Genomic DNA, 21,067 nt, shown 5'->3' on the forward strand with positions numbered 1-21,067 from the left:
GCAGAGGTCAAACACGGAAGGTCATATCACCGAGATGTTACTGCTCGTATCTTTCATGTTTCTTTCGTGCATGATACCAGGCAGGACGAGGAACTTTTACTGGACATATTACGATGGTCCGAAAACATCAATGATAAATGCACTACGGCGTTTTAGCCTAGATTTCACGTTGACGATTCAATTCCTCAATTACGCCATGAACTTTTATGTGTACACATTGCCGATAAAAAAGTTTCGGATGGACCTAAAGAAGATGATTTTTCATCCCGGAGAGTCTCATACGAGGAAATATACCATTGGGGGTGTTTCTTCGGTAGCAGGGCAGAAAAGGTACTGAGGTGAGCTTCTTTGTGATAAGAACGCCCCGGCGACGATCCCCATCCTCTACCAGCATACATGTACTCCTGTCTCTCGAATAAAGTGCGCTATACGTCTGATATATTTTGATCATGCTTTAACTAGTTAACTGATAAACTACACTACATCTTCACTTTAGCGCCATTGGTTACCAATTTTTGTGTAATTGGAAGCTGAACAAAGTGCAAAACCTGTCTTCGCAGTGTGTTTTTTACATGAGGTATACAGCGTCATGCCAAATTTAAAGTTCTACTATATAAGGTAGGAAAAAATGGGGGAAAGCTAGCCCCTGTCATTCATTCTCGAGAGATGATTAGAATGCATTTGGAGGATATATATTTTCCTCATTCTGCCAGACTCTTTCGTCATGTTTCACAGGAACTGTGGAAGAGAGCTCAGCAAGCCCGAATCGTGGAGGAGATCCTCCAAATCAAATGGATCGGCCACTCATACTCTGAGGAAACCCATCTCAAGTTTACCACGCAAACCTTGGTTTGGAATCCACAAGGAAACGGAAATAGTGGCAGTTCTAATAGCACCTCCTCTTTAGGCAGCAAGACCCCAATATAGCAGACGCGTGACTGACGGGATACAATTGGAAAAAAATGTCGGCAAAGAACAGGCAGAGATGGCTGAGCTTTTTCGATGGCCTGTGTGCCGCTATAGTCATCAACAAGTCATTCAGTAAGACTAGTAAGTATTAAAGTATTAAGTAATTTAGTAAGTATGTACATTTGCTCAGTCTTGCCTAAAATATGTTAATGGGCATACGGCTTCTCATCATCCAACTCCAATTTTATAAGGTGTTTGCGGATCTTTCTAGAATCTTTGATTCACATCATATTTCGACGACTGCATACTCATGTCCCCATTTGTGTTGGTGAATTCAGTAAATTCAAAAACTGAGAACGAGTTGTATTAACAATATGTTGAAGATTCGGCACGATGACAATACTTACTGATCACCCCTCGTATGACCGCCATCGGTAAAGATACGTTGACATTTCTCTTGTCATTAGGGCGAGTGCCTTGGCCTCCTTTATTACATACATGTATATCATTGATTAGATAGATACGAGACATCTCCCGACAGTGGGTTCTCTGGTGACTTGCCAAAATCTAACAGTACATTTGCTACCTGATATCGCTATTATGTTTCCATATTTATTCCACACCTACAGAAACCTGAAGAAAAACGAAAGACGCTGTGCACCCGAAGTAATGGGCCTGGAGTCATCGTCTATAGATGCACAGTTGAGAATGTACAGTGGTGAGGCGGCACCACTGAATTTTCTCAGCCAGGCGGTATATAGGCATACACTGATTAGCGGGTTCGACGCCATCTTGACGACCAAGGTTTTCGCGTCATATCAAGATTTGAAATACTCCAAAGGGAGCATAATGAAATATCGAGAGGCGGAGAATATATATTGAAAACAACTGGTGCCAGGATGGGTTTCACATGTTGATTTTCTTTGTTCTTTCTGTCCTGCATTACTGCATTATAGTTCATCTCTGTTTCAGTGGTCTTTTCATGTGACACTAACAGTCAGGAAGGATGACAGCTGTTTCATCTCAGCATCCTCTATCACGACACAAAATCTTAAGTATACTTAGGTATACTTAGAATGAGGTGTAAAAAACGAACTATGCACTACCAAGTGATTCCGTGAATAAATACATATTTATTACAAATACAAAAATGATTGAATTCTGAATTTAGGTTACATCTATTTACATCGAAACATCACAATTGGGCTATCAAATACTTAAAGGGTCTTTCTCCTATCGGAAGATTTCTTACACGATAACGACAATACTCGTATCCAGGATGAAATAAGTACATGTAATTTGATATATTATAATAAAATTAAACCAATACGAATACAACATTGCATAGGTATTTTCACAAGTGTTTTTTGAACATACTTGGTTTAGCCAGCATTCATGGTATATAGAATTACAGGTATGCAAACAAAAGAGTGTGGTTGCTACAGAAATGACCATAAAACAGCGCAAAACGGCGAAAAAAATTGATTTTGACAGAAATTGACAACAATGTCAGCGCCTTGAATGAATGACGATATGTCGCGTGCGTCTATTACTGAGATCGAGGTCTAATTTACCTCCGTCAATCACTAATAATTGTCAACTAGTAGTCGGCTATCGACAGTCCCAACATTATATTGAAGAAAAAACAAACTTTGAAAAAATCGGCCCAGTATTTTCAAAGTGGACCAAAAGGACAGTGACAATTGTTTATGAAGTCAACTACATGTATCTTCATATTCCGTCCTCGCCAATCCAGAGTCAGTCGTATCCTTCTCCCCTCGCACACGTTGAGATCGGTCGATACTGCCGAGTGTTGGCCTGAGCTTCAGGATGAGTATAGTCCGTTTGGAGACGCATTACCTGCCGGGACACTATACCCCCCCCCTTCCCCCTCCCGTCCAATGATGTAAAGCCATGAATCCAGCACTCCGATTCTTTCAATGGGGTTGCAATAGGATCTATTCCATTCTATTAAGCTAATCACTGCCAATCGACCTGGTGCTGTTCTGGCAATTGAACAGTCGAATCAATGGGTGATATGAATAAAGACTAGCAAATGCTTTTACTTCAATTTTGTACAGAAAGGCCTAGTGTAAATGTACATGAAGTTTTAGATAAAAGCATTTGCTAGTCTTTGTTCATATCACCCAATATCTGAAGTAGAGGTGCTGCTTATGAAATATACCCACAAGCAGCCGTTAAGCGCATCCCTATCGCAAATCCATGACACGCGGCGAAAATCGTCATGGCGGCTAGATCCCCGCTAGCTTTTGGAACTGACTTTTAATTCATTGCAAGTTGAGAATCCATGCTATTCGTTTATTCGCACTTCAGTGTCATCATCAGTTGGATTCGTATTTCGATTCGATGGCGGTTTGCTGTAAGCCGGCTTATAGGTGATCACGGATACTGGTCTGTCGTTCTCGTTCTCATAGTCTGCTGCTACGCTGTCCCTGACGTGGGAGCGTCGCGTGACCATGTCATCAAATGGCCTGCTGTGACCTTTCTGCCGGCGCATGTATGGAGGCATGTAGCCATCATCCGGATTCATCCCTGCAAAGAATTAGACATCAAAACTGTTATGTTTCTTGGTTCAGCAGAAAAAAGGCAAGAAACGGATTTTCATGTAGACCTGTCTGCATTTACCTATCGCTGTAGCATGCCAAAATTAATGTCAACATCTGCCGCATTGACCAACTCGGATACGAAGATTTAATTTGTTTCAAAGATCGTGTGCCATAATAGAAAGGTTTAGAATTTGATCCAAGGACGAGAACGAGATGATTTTTTGTCTGGTTGATGCCATCAACTCAACTTGATTGTTCTATGTACTGCTTTTAGGCATACCAGACACTTTAATGCCTAGTCTTCAAAATACACACTGCTTTATTGCATTTGTGAAACAAGTAACGCAATACCCGTCGTCAAAACACTACGTTGTTCTCGGTCACGTTATTGGATGCAAATCTGAACCTGACTTAGAGACTGTTGCTCACCGAGATTCGACTGTCCATTTGATCCATTGATGTTCTTTGCCTCAGCAGAGGTCAAATAAACAATGTTGTCCATGGTATTGTACATTATAGGCGCCGTCTCAAACTTCTGTTGCTTGCGACGCCTGAATTTAAGTAAAATACGAAATTGTAGAAAAATGTCAAATAAAACATTGTGTTCATGCATGTAGGCCTCCCATAATAGGCTATACATTGCATGTATAATATGAGTAACAAGAAGGGAATGTGTATGGAGGAGGAGATTTTACAGTTCGCGTCTCAAATGAATAAAATAAAGTAAGTTTAATTTTGACCTCGTGTCGTTGGAGAGAAACATGTTAACATGTTAACATGGCTTTTTGACAGTCACTTTCGCAAAAAATGCCTACCAATGTTAATTTGTAGAAAGCAGATGCCTACCTGTATAAGACTACTGCAACGATGACTAGGCCTATTATCAAAACCCCAACTGGAAGCCCAATCCATGCATAGAGAGTGTGATCACCTGTGCCTGCAACAAAAGGAGTACGAACACTGTAGACAATGCTACTTTCAACATACTTTCAGGTTAGGTTTGAAAAATTCTAAAAAATGATTTCACAAAGTAATTACTACATGTGTATAAGTAGTAACTTCGATATCACCATCCACTGAAGGCTGATTTGCTTTCTGTTTTGTTTCATCCAGGCGTAACCAGTGGTTTTCAGTACACTCCGCCCTTATGAGAAAGGTTAAAAAAAGCCTGAATCATCGGGATGGTTGCTTTCAGCTTTGCTTTGCTATGCACCATCATCTATCTTCTTCGAGATGTATGAAGAGAACACGTACTTGACTGATGCTCGATGTTGGAAGTTGACTCCGGCGCTGGAAGCATAAAAAAAGATTGATCATGTAAAATATCAAAGACACTTACCTGTACACAGTGGGCAACAGTTGTTTTATTACAGAAAGAGAAGTAACTTTTAGGATGGACAATTCCAATCGGTCAGGAAAATGTCCATCCTTAACAAGGTTATATCTCGGCCGCATTAGAATGTGAACTTGCTCATATTACATAACAAATAACATAAAGTCAAAGGACTCCTCCTGCCTGTAATATGATACAGTAAGTACCCAATTTGGCCACACTGACTTGGCCTCAGAATCCATTGCAGTCAGGTTGGAACCCGACATGGACCGCGGCCTGTGCCTTACCTGCGGCGATGGCGGAGAGACCCAAACACTGATGAATGGCGCCACGCATGACCACGAATGCGAAGATGTAATCAGAGTCTTTCAAATTAATTTATTATTTATTTGAATGACTCTGAAGTAATCAACCAGAGTCTTTATTTGAAAGACTCTGAATCAACGTAATAAAATAATTGGATGTCAAGATGTAGAATGGAAGATTATCGTTGGTATTTGACCCCATCATTTATTCCTTGCGGAAGCTTCAAGGTTGTTTTTTTCTAACCTACTCATCCAATTTTTTTCTAACATGCAAGATAGGCTTTATTAACCTTTTTTGCATTTGTACAGTTCCTTGTTCCAGGTCCCATTCTTTAAGCACTCGGCTTCACTATGTCCCTTAACGATTTCTTCGGACACTGGACATTTGACAGTGATCCGGGTGTTTGGTGATAAGTATTCTCTAGATGATATCACAGTCCCATCAACGCCAACCAACTCGCCATAGCCAACTTTGGGAGCGAAACAAAAGCGGGTGGTACCTGATATAAAGGCAAACAAAATACATGTATGTTAGATGAGTTCTCCCCCTGGAACTTTTAATTGACAGTCCCTGTTCAACAGAATTCCACTGTCTTCTACTGCAGCTCCCTTTTTGCCTAGTCAAATTACTAAGGGAGCACGTCACACTTATATTGCTTATATTGAAGCCCCCCCCCCTCCATCGAAAGACGAACAAGACTATATTCTGGGCATGTGTTTCATAAAATGGTCAGACTGACAGAACATGGTTCAGCGTTATCAGTCAATTATGTGGCAGTTCGAGATGATATCAGATGATCATTTCACCTTTGCTTCAAGGTTTCCTGCCTTAGCAACCTGGCAACCCTGCGTGGAGATTGACTATATACGTGTATGTCCGCGTGACAATTTCTGTGAACGACCTTGCAACTTATCTTACCTGCTGTACAACTCGGCAGAGGATCTTTGTACTTCTCTACCGCAACACACTGAATTTCTTCCTTCCCATGTCGAATGTATCCGATATCACATTCGAGGTAAGCTGTGTCGTTCACTAGAATAGTGTCTGACCTATCACGACGGTTTATCTTCACAGTGATCTTGCCATGTTTAATTTTCGGGAGAGTGCATTTATTATCTGGAATAAGACATTAGAACCTGTCACATGCTTTAAGCCAAAATATGAAATTAGTAAACGCCCGAATTGTTATATAGAAGGAGGTTTCAGAGTCCCTTTGAAGAAAAAGGCGGACCGTTTTGTTTATAGGTGAGGTGTCAAGGTACAAACATGTATATAGCTATAAAAACAGTGGCCCTTTAGTGTGATCGCTCAGTACGACAACCTCAAAGCTTCAATCCCGAGATTTCTGTCACAACGATGAAATATCTAGTGTGGGGATAATCAGAAAAACTGTCTGGCTTTGAAGCTGTATATCTGAGAGATGGGGATTATTTGGGCACATCTAGGCTCGAAACCATTCAGAGGTTTGTCATCTTCGCGAAAACCTTAGGGGTCGCACATCTGTGTTGGTCGAATGACTTCAAAGATTTTTAAAATATTCAATTTCCTTTATTTGTAAGAGTGTACCTCTGACACAAACTGGCTTCGTTTGTCTCCAGGTTCCATCATCACAGTTGAGTTTATCTCCTTTGATGTTTCGAATGAAGCCCAGAACGCACGACATCTTGACGCTCTGACCTGAACTGATGAAGTTCAGGTTTGTGTCGATCATAGTGTGATTGTCTTCCATTCGGCTGACCCGACAGCTACCTTTGTTTTCTGTAATTGGTATCACTTTTTGGTTGAAATGCCAAGAGTTTGGTTAAAATGCATTTAAGAAGGATTTCACGAACTCAAATTAAGGAGGATGGAAAGGCGTTTTCACAACTAATGAACCATGCAGAACTATGAATCACGAATACTGTTGAACTATACCAATACCGTCCACTGCTCATCAACAGATAGGTATTAAACAAGGAGGTGTATCGGAGAAGCGGTGGCATGGTTTATTAGTGTAAGTATAGTGAAAGGTCGTAAAACGACTGAAAGCGAGTGAAAGGAGGGGGAGCTGTTTGGAGAAGGAGGTATCAAAGGTTATATGAAAGATCAGCAAAGAAAGAAGTTATATCTATATCATGATACTATAAGGCGGCTCGATAAAGTGCCATTTGGGGGTAGGGTTTCGTCTCGGAATTTTGCACGTTTGCAGGTGATATGTTATCCTGATGCAACGTCATGTTTATTTTCGGAAATTTACTTCAGCGGAGCAGTAATGAGGGATTTCTAATCGGACACTGTCAATTCTCCTTACCACTCACAGAAGCCAAGTCATTGCTGTTTAGTTATGCAGGGGCTTAATCAATTACCTGCACTCCCTGTGGGGTGACTAACATTACCGGTTTAACAGCTGACTGTAGGGGGATGATTGGAACAGCCTGTACCTGTTGACCGCCTGAACTAAGGTTAATGTTATTTTCAATCCACGATTGCAGGTCACCTGATCTTCAAAATTTCGCGGAGAAAGAAATTGTAAACAAACGTATGTGTGCAGTTCAAATGTAAACAAAAATGTATTTTTGGTACTTTTGGTTGCTGGACTTGGGTTTTCCCGCAGTAAGGAGCTGGGGTTAAATTAGTGGTCTATTGTTTATAGCCCTTGATTATGAAGGGATTTTGAAGAGGCACTCTGAACTTGGCATGGCCTTATCAAGGAGCTGCTCACGGTGCTGAACTTCGAGCTTGCCTGTCGACTAAGTGCCTTGCCCGAGATCATGCTACATGTAGGAGGAGCACGCATTTTAAAGTTATAGTACATGTAGTGATAGTGCAATTGGTTCGAGCCATTTGGAAGCCGACATGTGAAGGCCTGTCTGGGTTCTCCTTCTTCTCCATATAAAAAGGGGCACATTGCTGACTAAGGAACGAGGCATATTGACATTGCCTCATCATCTCTATGGACCAATTGATATACTTTTTATGCACGCATACAGCACGCCACAGCGAGGTCCGAGTCTGTGGACAAATGGTTGGTTTAATTTGTCTCTTCGATATTGCTCCTTTTATATTGCATTATAATTTCATTGCAATTCAATCTATTTAAGGTATAGCCCATTTGAACCTGCCTGCGCCACGGGTACAATGCTATTATATAATAGTGCGATTTGTTCTGTCACTGAGGTGAGTGAAATGCGAAAGATTAGTGGAAATTAAAGGCGGTGTATAAGATGAGTAAAACCATGGAAGCACCTATTGAGAAGGAGGTCACTTGTTCGTGTGGCGTGTGGAAAAGGAAACCGTTTGTATTTGAAGTAAGTAGGCTGAAAGAAGAAAAGGTGTAAGGGCAAGGGATGACACAGTTTTTATGCAGGATGAGCAAGAAGTGGAGAATCGAAGTGTAATATGTGACAGTGAATATGATATTCACGTTTCATCTCGCAAGTCCGCGAATAGAAACCAAGGACACGGTAAGTCTAGGCCAATAAGGGTCAACAGAATATACTTTACCTGGTTCACAATGGGGAAATTTAGCAGACAACGTTCCGTCCTCTCCGCACTGGATGTCCCGGTTGCCCAACAGCCGGAAGCCATCGTGACAGATGACGGTGATATTGTCACCATATTGAATAGTGCTTGGAGCCAGGCTGCCATTGACAAGGACCTGTCCGTCGGGAATGACAGAAACTACCTTGCAGCGGGCTAAAATATAGCATAATAGTTGTCATCAATGGTTTTGACAGTGTTTTCGAGAACTTCAATCTTTACTTCATCCTGGCTCTGTTGCGCTGAACAGGTAGCCTACAGTATCGGCCAGTCACATGGCAAAAGCATTCACTTTTCTTTTCATTGATGTATTGTTTCACGACTTTATATTATGCGATTCCTTCACGTGGTGACCCATAAAATAGCCAAAATGCTAGTCATGTTTGCCTCGCAGCATCTCCTTGCAAACATGCTATTGATTTGTAAACATACCTATGAGACATTTCGAGACTTTCGGTAACCAGTCGCCGCTGACACCACATTTGATCACGTTTGTTGTCGTATCTACCAAATAACCTTTGTTGCAGACGATCTTTACAGTATCGAGAGACGCCAGTTTGAGTCCGGGGCGAAGGAGGGAGGATCGGCCATTTTCGATTGTTGGAATTGTGCAGAACGCTGAAGCGGCATTAGCTTATTAATATTGTCATGCAAAACGAAATCATTGTCATGAGGGAATGTTTGATTTCTCCTTATATATAAAAGAATCGTATAATAGCACTGCATGGAAGCTGCAAGAGAGAAGATTGAATCGTGAATGAATAAAAAATTTTCGTTCAAGTATTGTATACTGCAAGCGGCCAACAAAACAACATACATGTAGTTCGCAATTTCATCCAGTTAACTTGGAAAACAAGTTCGAGTTATTCTCCCTACCTGTCCCGTTGAGGCACTTGGGGAAATCCTCATCGAATTCCTGTTTTTCACCGCATGTCAATCTATCGGCGCCAATGAGATGGAAGCCCTCGTCACAACTGGCGGCGAGTGTGACATTGAAATTAACTTCAGACGGCGCGACGGTATTACCCATCTTTATGGTGCCGTTTGGTAACGTCTGGACGGTGCAGCGAACTGAAATACAGATCGTCAGAAATTGACAGAAAATTATAGAATGAAGTTATGATTTAGTCAAGATAATACTTATAGGCATATTAGAAAAGAACCAACCGCAAACTCTCTTTTTAGATATACGCTCACCCAATTAAGACGCTTGGGCAAAACAGACTGCTTGTCTCTATCATATTCACATGGTGTACCAAAAATATATACAAGGCTCATCCAATAAAATAGGTCTTTATCAGTGTTAACACCGCTCCTATAGAAAGTCGCGTGCAAGGCGAATCAAATGCATGTGCAATATGCTATAAATTCCTCGGAGTGCCGTATCCCTCTGGGGGTGCGCTTATTCGTATATGTACATGTATGCGTATTATTACGTGACTAACAATATGATAATCCGGCTTCGCATCCAAGAAAGCTCTGGATGGACTTCGGATTGTAGGTTAATGATGAGGAAGTAATACAATCTGGGGCAGAACCTTTCGTCTCTCGGGTATGGCTCATGCTGGACTTCCTCATCCACGAGATCTGTGTCACCAGATAACGTTATGAACAGGACGCGACGCGCAGCGCATTGAACAAACAATAACGATGATATATATTCTCAGAAATAAAGTTTACTCATTGGCCTTGATACATAATACATCTTCGATAGAAGGGAGAATCATGCCTACCTATAACAAGAAACGAACTGCATAAACCATTAGAAGGGCAAGATTTGACGACCTACCCTTTTCACAAAACGGTATGGCAGACAAAGTTACGTTTTCGTAACACCTTACAATCGGTGATCCGATGAGTTTGTAACCTGGGCTACAACGGACCGTCATATTGAGTCCACGGTGAAGTTTAGGAGGTCCGGTTGGAGCGGTACCACCGTAGTCGGTTTGACCACCATCGCCACCATAGTCACCATAGTCGGACCCGCCGGCGCTGTCGGTCATTGCGGGACTGCTAGTAGTAGGGATTTCGTAGCCGCCATTCTCAATCTCGGGGAGGAAACATGGCGCTGAAAAGTGGGCATCAGATTACTAAAAGTGTGATGATTATAAGATCCCCCAGGTGACAAATGAGGGAACTCGAGGTGCCAGTACCTGTTCGAATTACTATACCCCGGTAATTTATTTCTGTTAACAAATAGATATATCGCGTTGATAACCGCATTCAAGTGACTTCAACTTCAAGACAGGACTATAAGACTTAGCTGTGGTAGAACAGGCGACAAAATGAATATACTGTACGATCATAATCGAACTTACAGGCCTCTTTAGCTATAAATCATCATCATTATCATCATCATCATTCAGGTTTATGACTCTTTTCCGGTCTTTCACGAATAAGTCGTCATTGCACAATCAGTGAACAACAGAGTATTACGTATCACTATAAGAACCGACGGACGACGAAATCTACCCCCACACCGATTTGTCATCGCAGAGATCCTCAAACTTACAGAATGGATCAATGGTCTTTTGCTTGCATACAGGGGATGGATGGTTCCAGGTGCCATTTTCCAAACATGTCAGGAGCTCTTCTCCCTCTCTGTCCATCAATATGTCACAGCCAATGGTGATGGTCTTATTAACATCGACTGGTGTCCCCTGGGTGATGTCGTCATGAAGAAGCTTGATCCGGCCATTGATTATCTGTGGGACGTAGCACTTGCTGACTGTCCCAACACCTTGAAAAAAAGAGGACATTTATCACACTGGGTCATCTCTTTCTCCATACTCGTTCTTCTCTTTTAACAGATCTAACGTAGCTAACATTCATTCTATGCCACCTGGACCCCTACATCCGCCATGCCACCTCCTTCTCCATACCTGTTACCCTCCTTTTACTTTATACAAATCTGACATGCAAACCGTGTCGCCCCTATGTCCTCCTATGTTTACCAATCATGCAAGTAATCCTTGAACTTGCACGTCATGTAAACGCACTAACCTGAGTCTGCTAGACAGAACGGGACATTAGAAAGCCTTCCGTCAAGCTCACAGTTAACATGCTTTGAGCCAACAATCTCATAACCTCTGTCAGTGTCACACTTGACTTCGATGGAACCGCCGAGCGCCAGTTCCCGTATGTCAGACGCCTGACTTTTTGACTGGGTTTGGGTTGTGGGGAGACTGTCCCCCGAATCACCGTAATCGCCACCACCGTAATCGCCACCACCGTAATCGCCACCACCGTAATCGCCACCGTAATCGCCACCAGTCTCGGCAATGTAATAGGCGCCATTGGGAATGATAGGCAATTTGCATGCGGCTGAAAGCAGAAAGTTCGTGTAAGCATGCAGACGAGTTTGTCTTCACAGCCAAAGCTAAAGTCATTTCCATAGGAAACTAGAAGCAAGTTTGTTGCCACGTTTTCACTTTAATAATTGAAAACTCTTGTTCCCTGAAAGTACAATTCGAGAAATTGATGCAATGCCAAGTCACCCACAAACAATGATGACGCTGCAAAGACTTGGTTAGTTATGAATAATCGCGAGGATTAGCAGAATTTCGACTCCCACTCCGACTAAAACTCCGAGAGCGAATAGTAGCCACCTATGGATACTCGTGAATTAAATTATTTGATGGACGCTAGCCACTGATGACACACTGTCATAATGCGAGGAAGGATTTGGCGTCTATATCGAATGCGCGCATAAACCGCAAATACATGTATCAAAGTCGCATTCCTATTCGTGGTGATTTCTTACGAATAGGAATACGACTCCAATATTCACGATTTAAGAGCAAAATAGATTAAAGGCGCTGATTCTTTTTCCCACGTGTGATGGTTTTCCAGGAGTGGAAAACATCCATCAAATCATTTAGTAAATCGCTGTTGTCCATTAGTAGCTCTTATTCGCTCTCGGATTTTCAGACGGAGTGGAAGTCGGAATGGTGCTAATCCTCGCTATCCGCGTGTGAGCTGCATGTGTTGCACTGAGTTGCAATGAATGCCGGTCAATTAAATTAACGTGTGACTGGAATCAAGAACTTCGCACACTTCGTGATTTAACGTTCTGATATGATTTCCACCGGAATTGCATATCTCCATAACAACAAAGTTAAATGCCTGTGGAAATCCTTTGTCCAAAAAAAGGAAATTCGCGACGGAAAATCCTAAGTGTGCGAGGACCTTTTAAAACATTGTCTTCTGTCAACTTACTTGGTGGTGCAACCGTGAGAAAACTACTCCTACATTCAGGGATGGCGTGACTCCATGATTCATTGTTGAGACAACGGAGAAACTTGTCACCCTCTCGCTTATAGCCAGGACTACACACCACGGATATTTCCTTCCCAGGGGATAACTCATCGCCTGCGTTGACAGTGCTGTGGAGGTACTTAATCCTACTATGGGGGATGTCAGGAACCTTGCACTTTTGGTTACCTGGAAATTAGACGTATAGGCTGCCTCAGAGGGGATGTAGTACGTCCAACTTCCCAGAGCACGCCTTAAACCTTTCCGTTAAATGTTTATAGACAGAAGTCGACATGCTGTCTCCAGTATTTTCTTCCGCTTTCATCACAGAAGAGAAAACTGGAAGCAGCGTGCCGATATATGTTTAGCAGATACTACGGCCGGAGCTTTTATTGTATCGATACACCAATCACCTCAGCTTGGACCTTATTTTCGTCCTATGTTGCGATCAAAATGTTCGACTAACCAGGGCTAACGTAATGTGGCCTAAAAACGTGATTGGATGTTTTTTGCTTCAAATCACCTAAATGTCTCACTAAGAATATGCTACTATCCTTCACGTCTGTTATGTAAGGCACGTACAGCTGTCTATAGAGTAGGCCTAAACGTGTAGATGAGAAAGACGACGACGACGACGACGTTGATGATGATGAAGTGGGGGTGAAATAGAGTTGGTTCTTGTCTTCCCTTACCTATCATAACATCAGCAGCGACACAAAACGGTATTCTACCCTTCCACTTTCCATCGACCTGACACATGAGGACGACATCCCCATCCAAGCTGAATCCAGTGTTGCAGGAGACATCCACAAATGTCGCAGATGAGATAGGCTTGCCTGAATGCAAGACAGTTTCGTCTCTTGTGACTTTACCGTTTGCTATCAGTGGTGTTGAGCAGTCTTTAGGGGAGGCTGTTGTGAGGCTATCACCTAGATGGTCAAGTAAATGAGGCCATTGAGGAACTTTATTACCGGTAGGCGGCCCAATACACCATACATTTCAAGCCAATGTCAAAACCAGACAGGTTTATTTACATCGAAGATTTTATAAGCTATGTTGTGTGTTGCAATCATTTCGGATCACCCTGTATGTCGTACTTCCATGCATTACGGTTTTCGAGGAAGGAATAGCGAGGGAGAGGTGGGTAAAAAGGCTTTGAAGAATGTTCATATGCATCCATATAGCATGCAGGCACATTATCGGATATATATACATGTATATAAAAAATATATATGTCGTGGTTTAGGGTTAGTAATTGGCATTTTCATAGAACCGACGTATGATGATAAATTGCATGCAGTTTGATCATCTCTTGCTCCACCAACTCCCTCCAAAGTAACTATTGCCATTCGTCACCATTTAAAGGAATGGACTCTCTTTGTCTCAGCGAACTTGTCTGCCTCTTAGTCCACCATAATGGTCGCCATATCCTTTTTAGAGTGTTTAGAATTATAATAATGCTGACTATGGATATGTTGTATTTATTAAGCACCTTGATTATTGTGGTTCTTGCGATTATTGCGATTATTTATTAGGAGGTGAGGTCTCAGCAATGACTTTGCCCAGTATTGCGTTTTTGGAGTCTCGTTTACCGGTACAGCGATGAGTTTTGAGTTCTAATGTTCTACGATGATAAATGAAAGGATGCAGCAATTAACATTCTACGGGACTGGACGAATGTATCAGTTCATAGTCGATTATTCCGTACCGATCCAAGGTCCGTATAAAATCGCGGAATTCATTATTTATGTCTTATAGTAATTCTGTATGATGTCCTCGTAACCTCTTTCATACTTTAATTGATCTCGGTTTAGATTTTATCATCATATATCATATTAATCACACACTTAATAGTAATATCATTGCTATCCAACATGTCTGAGAATAAGAGGAACGTCTTGGATGACCCTGCATGATCTTGTAAAGCCTTCGGACGATCATTCATTTCAAGTTATTTCATACCTTTTAGTGAGCAAGATGAGAGAGGCGGATTCCAGCTACCGGTGTCCTGACAAATGCTGTCTCCGTCTCCACCACCGGACAGCTCGAAACCATAATCACACAAGATAGTTATAACCTCTCCTGGGTTCGACTTATCGGGGTCCGAGGCAAGGTAGTCCTCATAGTCGTAGTCTGGGCCATAGACTAACTGTCCATTAAGAACAGTTTTCGGTAGATTGCATGGCTGTCCTGCAATGGCAAAGAGTTGGCGGTGACAGAAGCAAGCCAGGCTCGCGTGTCTCTTTGGGGAAAATGCGTACACCCAAAGCAAGGCTTAATTAGATCTATAATGCAAGGTCTTACTAATAACCCCGGCCGGAGATTCTGCACAATAGCGAATTCAGTGAAGACGTCCAAGAGCGTTCTTCACCCACGCCCTCCCCAAGCCGCGACCATAACGGAATGCTGCTGCTTTGATTAAATATCGCTCATATGTGCACCGTTTCGCTCACCTTGAGTTAAACACAGGGCCGTTCAACTTATAGGAAGGCATAATTATAGGTATGCAGGCCATGCAGGGTACTAAAAGTTGTCTCTCCTATCTGATCTATTCAAGCTAGTACCAGGAAATATTTATCACTGAATCAAAAACGAATTCGACCCCTAACTGTGCATATCACTCACTCCTGCCTATTCTCCTGAAATATATAACATCGGAGAAAAACAAGGAAGCAAATTAGGGCATAATGAGTCATATGGGCGAAGATATGCATCCAGTTTCCGCCCCTCCTTTCTATCAGCGTTAATCGGCAGAAAAGGCGGCCAATTATTACCAAGCATGCAGAATAATTATGAAATATGATATTACAATAATACCACTTGACATGATAATTGAAGGACCGTATACTACTCAAATAGTGTATTCAAGGATACTTGGTAATACAAATTCAATGACGTACACAATATTATCTACATTCCCGCGCAACCAGTGTGATCAATGCCACACCCACGCATGACTATAGGTGGGTGCTGGAGCGTCAAATCGAAGGTCTTTATGTGCGTGGTTATGCACAGTTAAGGGTTCTTAGTTGTGTTAGATTCAGTGATACTTATATTCCTCATACAAGCGAGAATAGTTTCGATGTATTGTAAAGAGCGGAGAAGACACCTATCGGCGACGTCGTGTAACTTAATCTGACCTAACCGGCTCCTGCATGTCTCCCTTTAAGAAAGGCACTTGCATTCTCAATTCAAGATAAATTTCTGCTATCTTATAGCTTATATGACTACATCACTAAGTGTCATCCTCATGATGTCTGTTTTTCGTCGAAATTTCATTTCAGGCCACGAAATGCACAAAACACACTTCATGTCTGCGCGACACATGTAAATAGTGAAAAAAGTGTCATCAGAATATTTAGGCTAATATCCGTTATTTAGTAATTCATTGATTATACAGAATTATCAAAAATACATCTCCTACAAATGTACTAGCCTACACAAGCAAACATTCGGTGACGAAAATCATACATTACCAGAGAACAATACAATCATAGTAGACCTAAATGTATGCATGTGGCATAGGCATGCATCAAGCATCTTGACCACCAAGGATTTTGCATCAACATGTAATCATTATTCAAGATATAAATTGTACATGTATATTCTAGAATTAAAGGGAGTATGAGACCATGAGAGTCAGGATAAGACGAGCATGAAACTGTAAATGACGATTAAAGAATGTGGAAGCAGTATTGCAGCACCTTTTCCATCCTGAACCTCATGGTCTCACGCTCCCTTTAAAAATAAGGGTGTATCTCTTGACAGTATGCAAAAACCTTGGTGTTCAAGGCGCATTGTTCCAAATTCTCACAAAATTAATTGGCTTCTACAATCGTAATCATAGTGCCTGTTTCTTGCTTTTTGTCTCAAACAACACCCCTCAAAGATTTCAACTGATTTAGCACTTTGATTAGGCCCTAAATCCCCTATAAGATGTGCGAGTGCCAATATCGCGCCCTGCACGGCATATAAATCATAACATAGAGGATTTCGCACTAGAGGCAGTATGCCCCATATTTCCTTTTGTTGAAGTTCAAAGAAAATTAGCAATTTTAACGTTCGCCTTAATTTTATCATTGAAGCAGTGAAGTGAAGTGATAAAAAATGATTACATTGTTCCAAGAAAACTTCGGCTGGCCTTCCAAACAAAGTCAGTTTTGGCCTTCCTTTGCCTTTCGGATTATGTCACTCTGACTCCCTGATGGAACCGCCTGGGGATATGTGATTATACTCCATTTGGGATGAAATGCAAGCCTTTTTAAAAAGTTTGACTAGCCATTGGAAGTCAAGCCGAATAATGCTGAAGATACTTTAATTTCAAGTTGCGCATTGCGCCATCTTGCAGATTGTTTGTCTAAAAAAACCCAGCAATTTTAGGACATAAGGATCAAATAATGGGTCATTTAATGATTTTAAAATCAAGTCATACTTGATTCTAGCCTTTTGCGGCAATGGCTCGGGTAATGACATGCAGGAGATGTTGGTTGTAGCAACCTTTTGGGACACATGCTGCGGTGGACGAGCAAATCATAATGATCCTACCTAAGACAATTGGAACAAAAAGTAATAGAATTCTGATTAAAGAAAGGACACGCTGGCAATATCCGCTGCTAACCATCTTGATCTTCACACGCATGTACCAAGCCGAATACCAAAAGTGAATCAGTTTTGATCAATTGCCCGGTATCTTGCTTCCGTATTCCGCAATTTTAGGCCTTTTGCGCGATATATATAACGGACGTCGCCCAATATTCTCGTCATCAACAATGACCTAGTGAAATAATGGCCTATTGTTACTGCACAAGAGATCATCATGCGCAGGAGGTCATGCCTCAACCAATCAAACATGCGCTCTTCAAGTAGGCCGTTGAATAATATACTCCGGAAGTCACATTCTGTTCACATCATGCTGAGAATTGATAAAATGAACTATTCTGACAAAAGCGATCATATTCGGACAAAGCCGAAAAAAGATACACAGATATTTCAAGAACATCCTGATTATTAATGGACGACTGCACATTCTAAGCAGAGACCAGATATGAAACAAATTTAAAAACCATTCGCGAACGGACAAAGTCACAATCTTCTTTTTCTACGCTTTCACATTGTTCGTTTTTGGGACTAGGAAAGTTGCTGTGTAACGTAGCTCTGTCCTGATTCTGTTCCTCCTAGCTTTCCTTGGAAAGATAAGGACTCGTCAGGTTTCCCCTCAGTTGGCAATCTGGGGACAGTCTTCCAGGATGTGTTCTGGCTCTTGGTCAGAGCATGTTGTTATTGAAGAATGTCTGAATGAACAGACTTTGGTTTAATTTGAGCTTGTTTTGGGAAAAAGAACAATCAGCCTATGTGTTATAACGCTCGAGTGCGTTTTGTTGAGGTGACTGTGTCCAGTTCTCAGTCAGAAGACGGCAACTCGTCGTTGTTATCTCTACCGTTTGTGATGTTATTTTCCTTGGAGCTGTTGTCACCTTTTATATTGCTACTATACCAACTAGGTGTGGAATGACAAGAGACAAGATACAGGTCAAAAACGTCCCAAAGGATAGTGTCACAATCTGACCTAGCCGAGACAAGATACAAATAATAAAAAGTCTCCAAGGACAATCTCACATGAATTGACCAAGCTGCGAAAAGATACAGATCGAAAACGTCCTTACGGACAGTGCTACATTCTGACCAAGCACAGACTAGATATATATGAAAAATGTCAAAAAGGACAATTAATCTCATTTCTCGATGGAGTTGATATAAAAAAACACTCCAACAGACATGTCACATTCTGACCAAATTGAAAGAAGATACTCATCAAAAACAATTAGGACAATGTTGTATGAAGACACCACCATCAAGACATCCTCAACCTCTCCTATAGGCAGGGACCAAATCACATAGGTCCAATAGAGATGTCTTCGAATAATTTCTAGTTCTCCATTCTTTCAGCATCCTGAAGCTCAGGCAAACACTCGGCACCATCGACCGAGCTTATGACCTGAATAAACCTAGCTTCAATTAGGATTGCCGTTTTGTTATATGGGGAAAGCAAAGTGTAGAACATGGCTATATGGGACAAAATCTGAATTCTTTTCTCGGATCAATATTTTTGATTTTACATCCTGGACAATCCTCATCCTTTTCCCAAAAAAGATGATGGCTATGGACTCGTGATCTCCATCATTCATAAAAGTACATTTTGGCTGTATACAGTGGAACCACTCTATTTGGGACACCCTCGAGACTGACAAGTGCTGACCTTAATAGAGGTGTTTTGATTAGAGGTCTAATTGAATGGAAACAACCACTTTGGGACCAAAACTAGTGTCCTTAATAGAGAGATGCCCCGCTAAGGGAGGTTTCACTGCATATTCAAACGTGTTTATCTGGAAATGCAAACATTTCCAGTCATTCAGTTTTATCTGACCTAACAGGCCAATTGAATGAAAGAACAAACTTGTTGAGTCTTTATCATTTTCTTATTTGTATTGATATTATTTACAGCTTAGTCGAAAAGACCGAAGCCCATGTCGTCATCTGACTCCTCTTCGGATTCTTCCTTCTTGGCTTCTGGAAAGAGAGGAGAAAAGGAATGAGAACGTGAACATAACTAGAAATGTCTATTACAAGGCCGTTCTTCATGATGAACTATTCGTATGCTAGTACCAATTTTAAACAAAATTTCAATTCTGTGTCCTGCATCAACAGTGAATGGACCTAGCATGGACATGACATGATGAAATTTACACTAGAGATGCCATGTTTATAATACTCGACGTGTAGCTTGGCTCGCATGAATGAAGAACCTGTTCCAAAGTCAGATTACAACTAGATTACAATACAACACTTGCCTTCCTTAACTTCAGCTGGGGCATCGCCTCCTGCAGCACCAGATGCTGCAGCAGCAGCACCACCACCAGATGGTACACTTGCGAGTTTGGTACGACCTGTAACAAGGAAGAGATCATTATTTTATAGCTTCAATAGTTTTTAACAGCAATAGCGACTGATCCAATAAAGTCATGGGACATAGCAACTCAATTTCATCTAATCATTTCTTAAGATTTCACAAAGATGCATCATGAAAATTACCAAAGACCTTTCCTCCACATTCTACCAAAGCAAGGACTCACTCGATAATTAGAACCTGCATCAATTCTAACTGATCAGCCTTTTCTCCCACATATTTACCTTCAGCCATTACTTCTTCAACATCCTTCCCCTTCAATTCGCTGATGATTTTGTTGATCTTTTCAGCTTCAGCCTCAATACCGACGCTGCCAAGAATCTTTTCAAGGTCAGCCTTTGTAGGACAATCATTTCCACCGAGGACGGCGAGGAGGTATGCGGCCACGTAACGCATTCTGAAAGACAAGATGTTTTTTCATAATAACACCGGTACGTAAAGCCTAGGCTTTATCATAAATATGCAGATCAACAACTTTTCAGCCCAAGGCAAAGTTTTCTGTTGCAAACTTTTCTGCCATGGATAATACCACACTTAAGTTAGTTGGCCCGGAAGTGGTGACGGTACGTTTTCGACAATGGGAGACTGCTCAAACGTGGCATCTGGCAAAGCGAGGATGCAATCATTCCCAATACCACATTTTCAGAGCCTAAAACGTACTGCTGGCAGTGTGGACTGTCGCCACTTCCGGGACAACTTCTTTTATATGTCTTATTTAACGGCCTTGTCCTTGATATAAAGGTATTTGGTAAGGAGTAGGACATATTGATTCCAAGTCTTTCATGATTGGGTGGCGAATAGTAGTAATGCTGAATAAACTTTATCATTCGTACATCGTGAGGGTGATACATTTGATGATTTATCATTGTACATAACACACATAAGCCTACAATACATACATACATGCATAGCACATGGCCACATCATATACGAATCATTCCACTGCATTGACATTGTGAAGGGGTCGATGTGCAAGTGAAGACAGAAGAGCGAAATAATTTTTAACCCACAAAAATTTATCAACAGAATGAAATAGGGTATATGATTAGTAAAAGATTGATTTTGTTTTATTTTATCAACTATATTACGTACTTTTAAGTCTAAAAAGAGACACGAAACGGACTCGCACACAAATTAGTTTCACGTTAGAGCGTAAAGGAAGTCGGAGAGAATTGCACGGGGCGAACATCCGGCAAGGAGTCCCATTCACAGTCT

The 21,067-nt window shown here is 41.5% G+C and overlaps 2 protein-coding genes across 4 annotated transcripts; both read right to left on the minus strand.

Annotated features, from left to right (window-relative positions):
* Positions 1-2,127: 2,127 nt before the first annotated feature.
* Positions 2,128-17,681, minus strand: LOC135483093 (sushi, von Willebrand factor type A, EGF and pentraxin domain-containing protein 1-like). 3 transcript variants are annotated; one of them, XM_064763613.1, is made up of 17 exons: positions 17,434-17,681; positions 14,851-15,078; positions 13,581-13,817; positions 12,853-13,077; positions 11,638-11,958; positions 11,147-11,374; positions 10,424-10,702; positions 9,511-9,705; positions 9,067-9,252; positions 8,599-8,790; positions 6,682-6,873; positions 6,034-6,231; positions 5,405-5,614; positions 4,731-4,766; positions 4,323-4,413; positions 3,906-4,027; positions 2,128-3,462 (listed from the first exon to the last, which is right to left on the minus strand). In XM_064763613.1, exons 1-17 carry the CDS (start codon positions 17,525-17,527, stop codon positions 3,221-3,223), a joined length of 3,276 nt encoding a protein of 1,091 aa, XP_064619683.1. In that variant the 5' UTR covers positions 17,528-17,681; the 3' UTR covers positions 2,128-3,220. The 3 variants fall into 3 exon arrangements, with proteins under 3 accessions (XP_064619683.1, XP_064619684.1, XP_064619685.1); XM_064763614.1 differs by lacking the exon at positions 14,851-15,078; XM_064763615.1 differs by lacking the exon at positions 11,638-11,958.
* A 1,661-nt stretch (positions 17,682-19,342) lies between these two features.
* Positions 19,343-21,042, minus strand: LOC135483097 (large ribosomal subunit protein P2-like). The gene is made up of 4 exons (XM_064763619.1): positions 20,945-21,042; positions 20,077-20,249; positions 19,737-19,832; positions 19,343-19,455 (listed from the first exon to the last, which is right to left on the minus strand). The coding sequence occupies exons 2-4, from the start codon at positions 20,246-20,248 to the stop codon at positions 19,391-19,393; spliced, it is 333 nt and encodes a 110-aa protein (XP_064619689.1). The 5' UTR covers position 20,249; positions 20,945-21,042; the 3' UTR covers positions 19,343-19,390.
* Between the last annotated feature and the right edge of the window lie 25 nt (positions 21,043-21,067).

This window comes from Lineus longissimus, chromosome 2, assembly GCF_910592395.1.
Source record: "Lineus longissimus chromosome 2, tnLinLong1.2, whole genome shotgun sequence".
NCBI classification, from domain to species: domain Eukaryota; kingdom Metazoa; phylum Nemertea; class Pilidiophora; order Heteronemertea; family Lineidae; genus Lineus; species Lineus longissimus.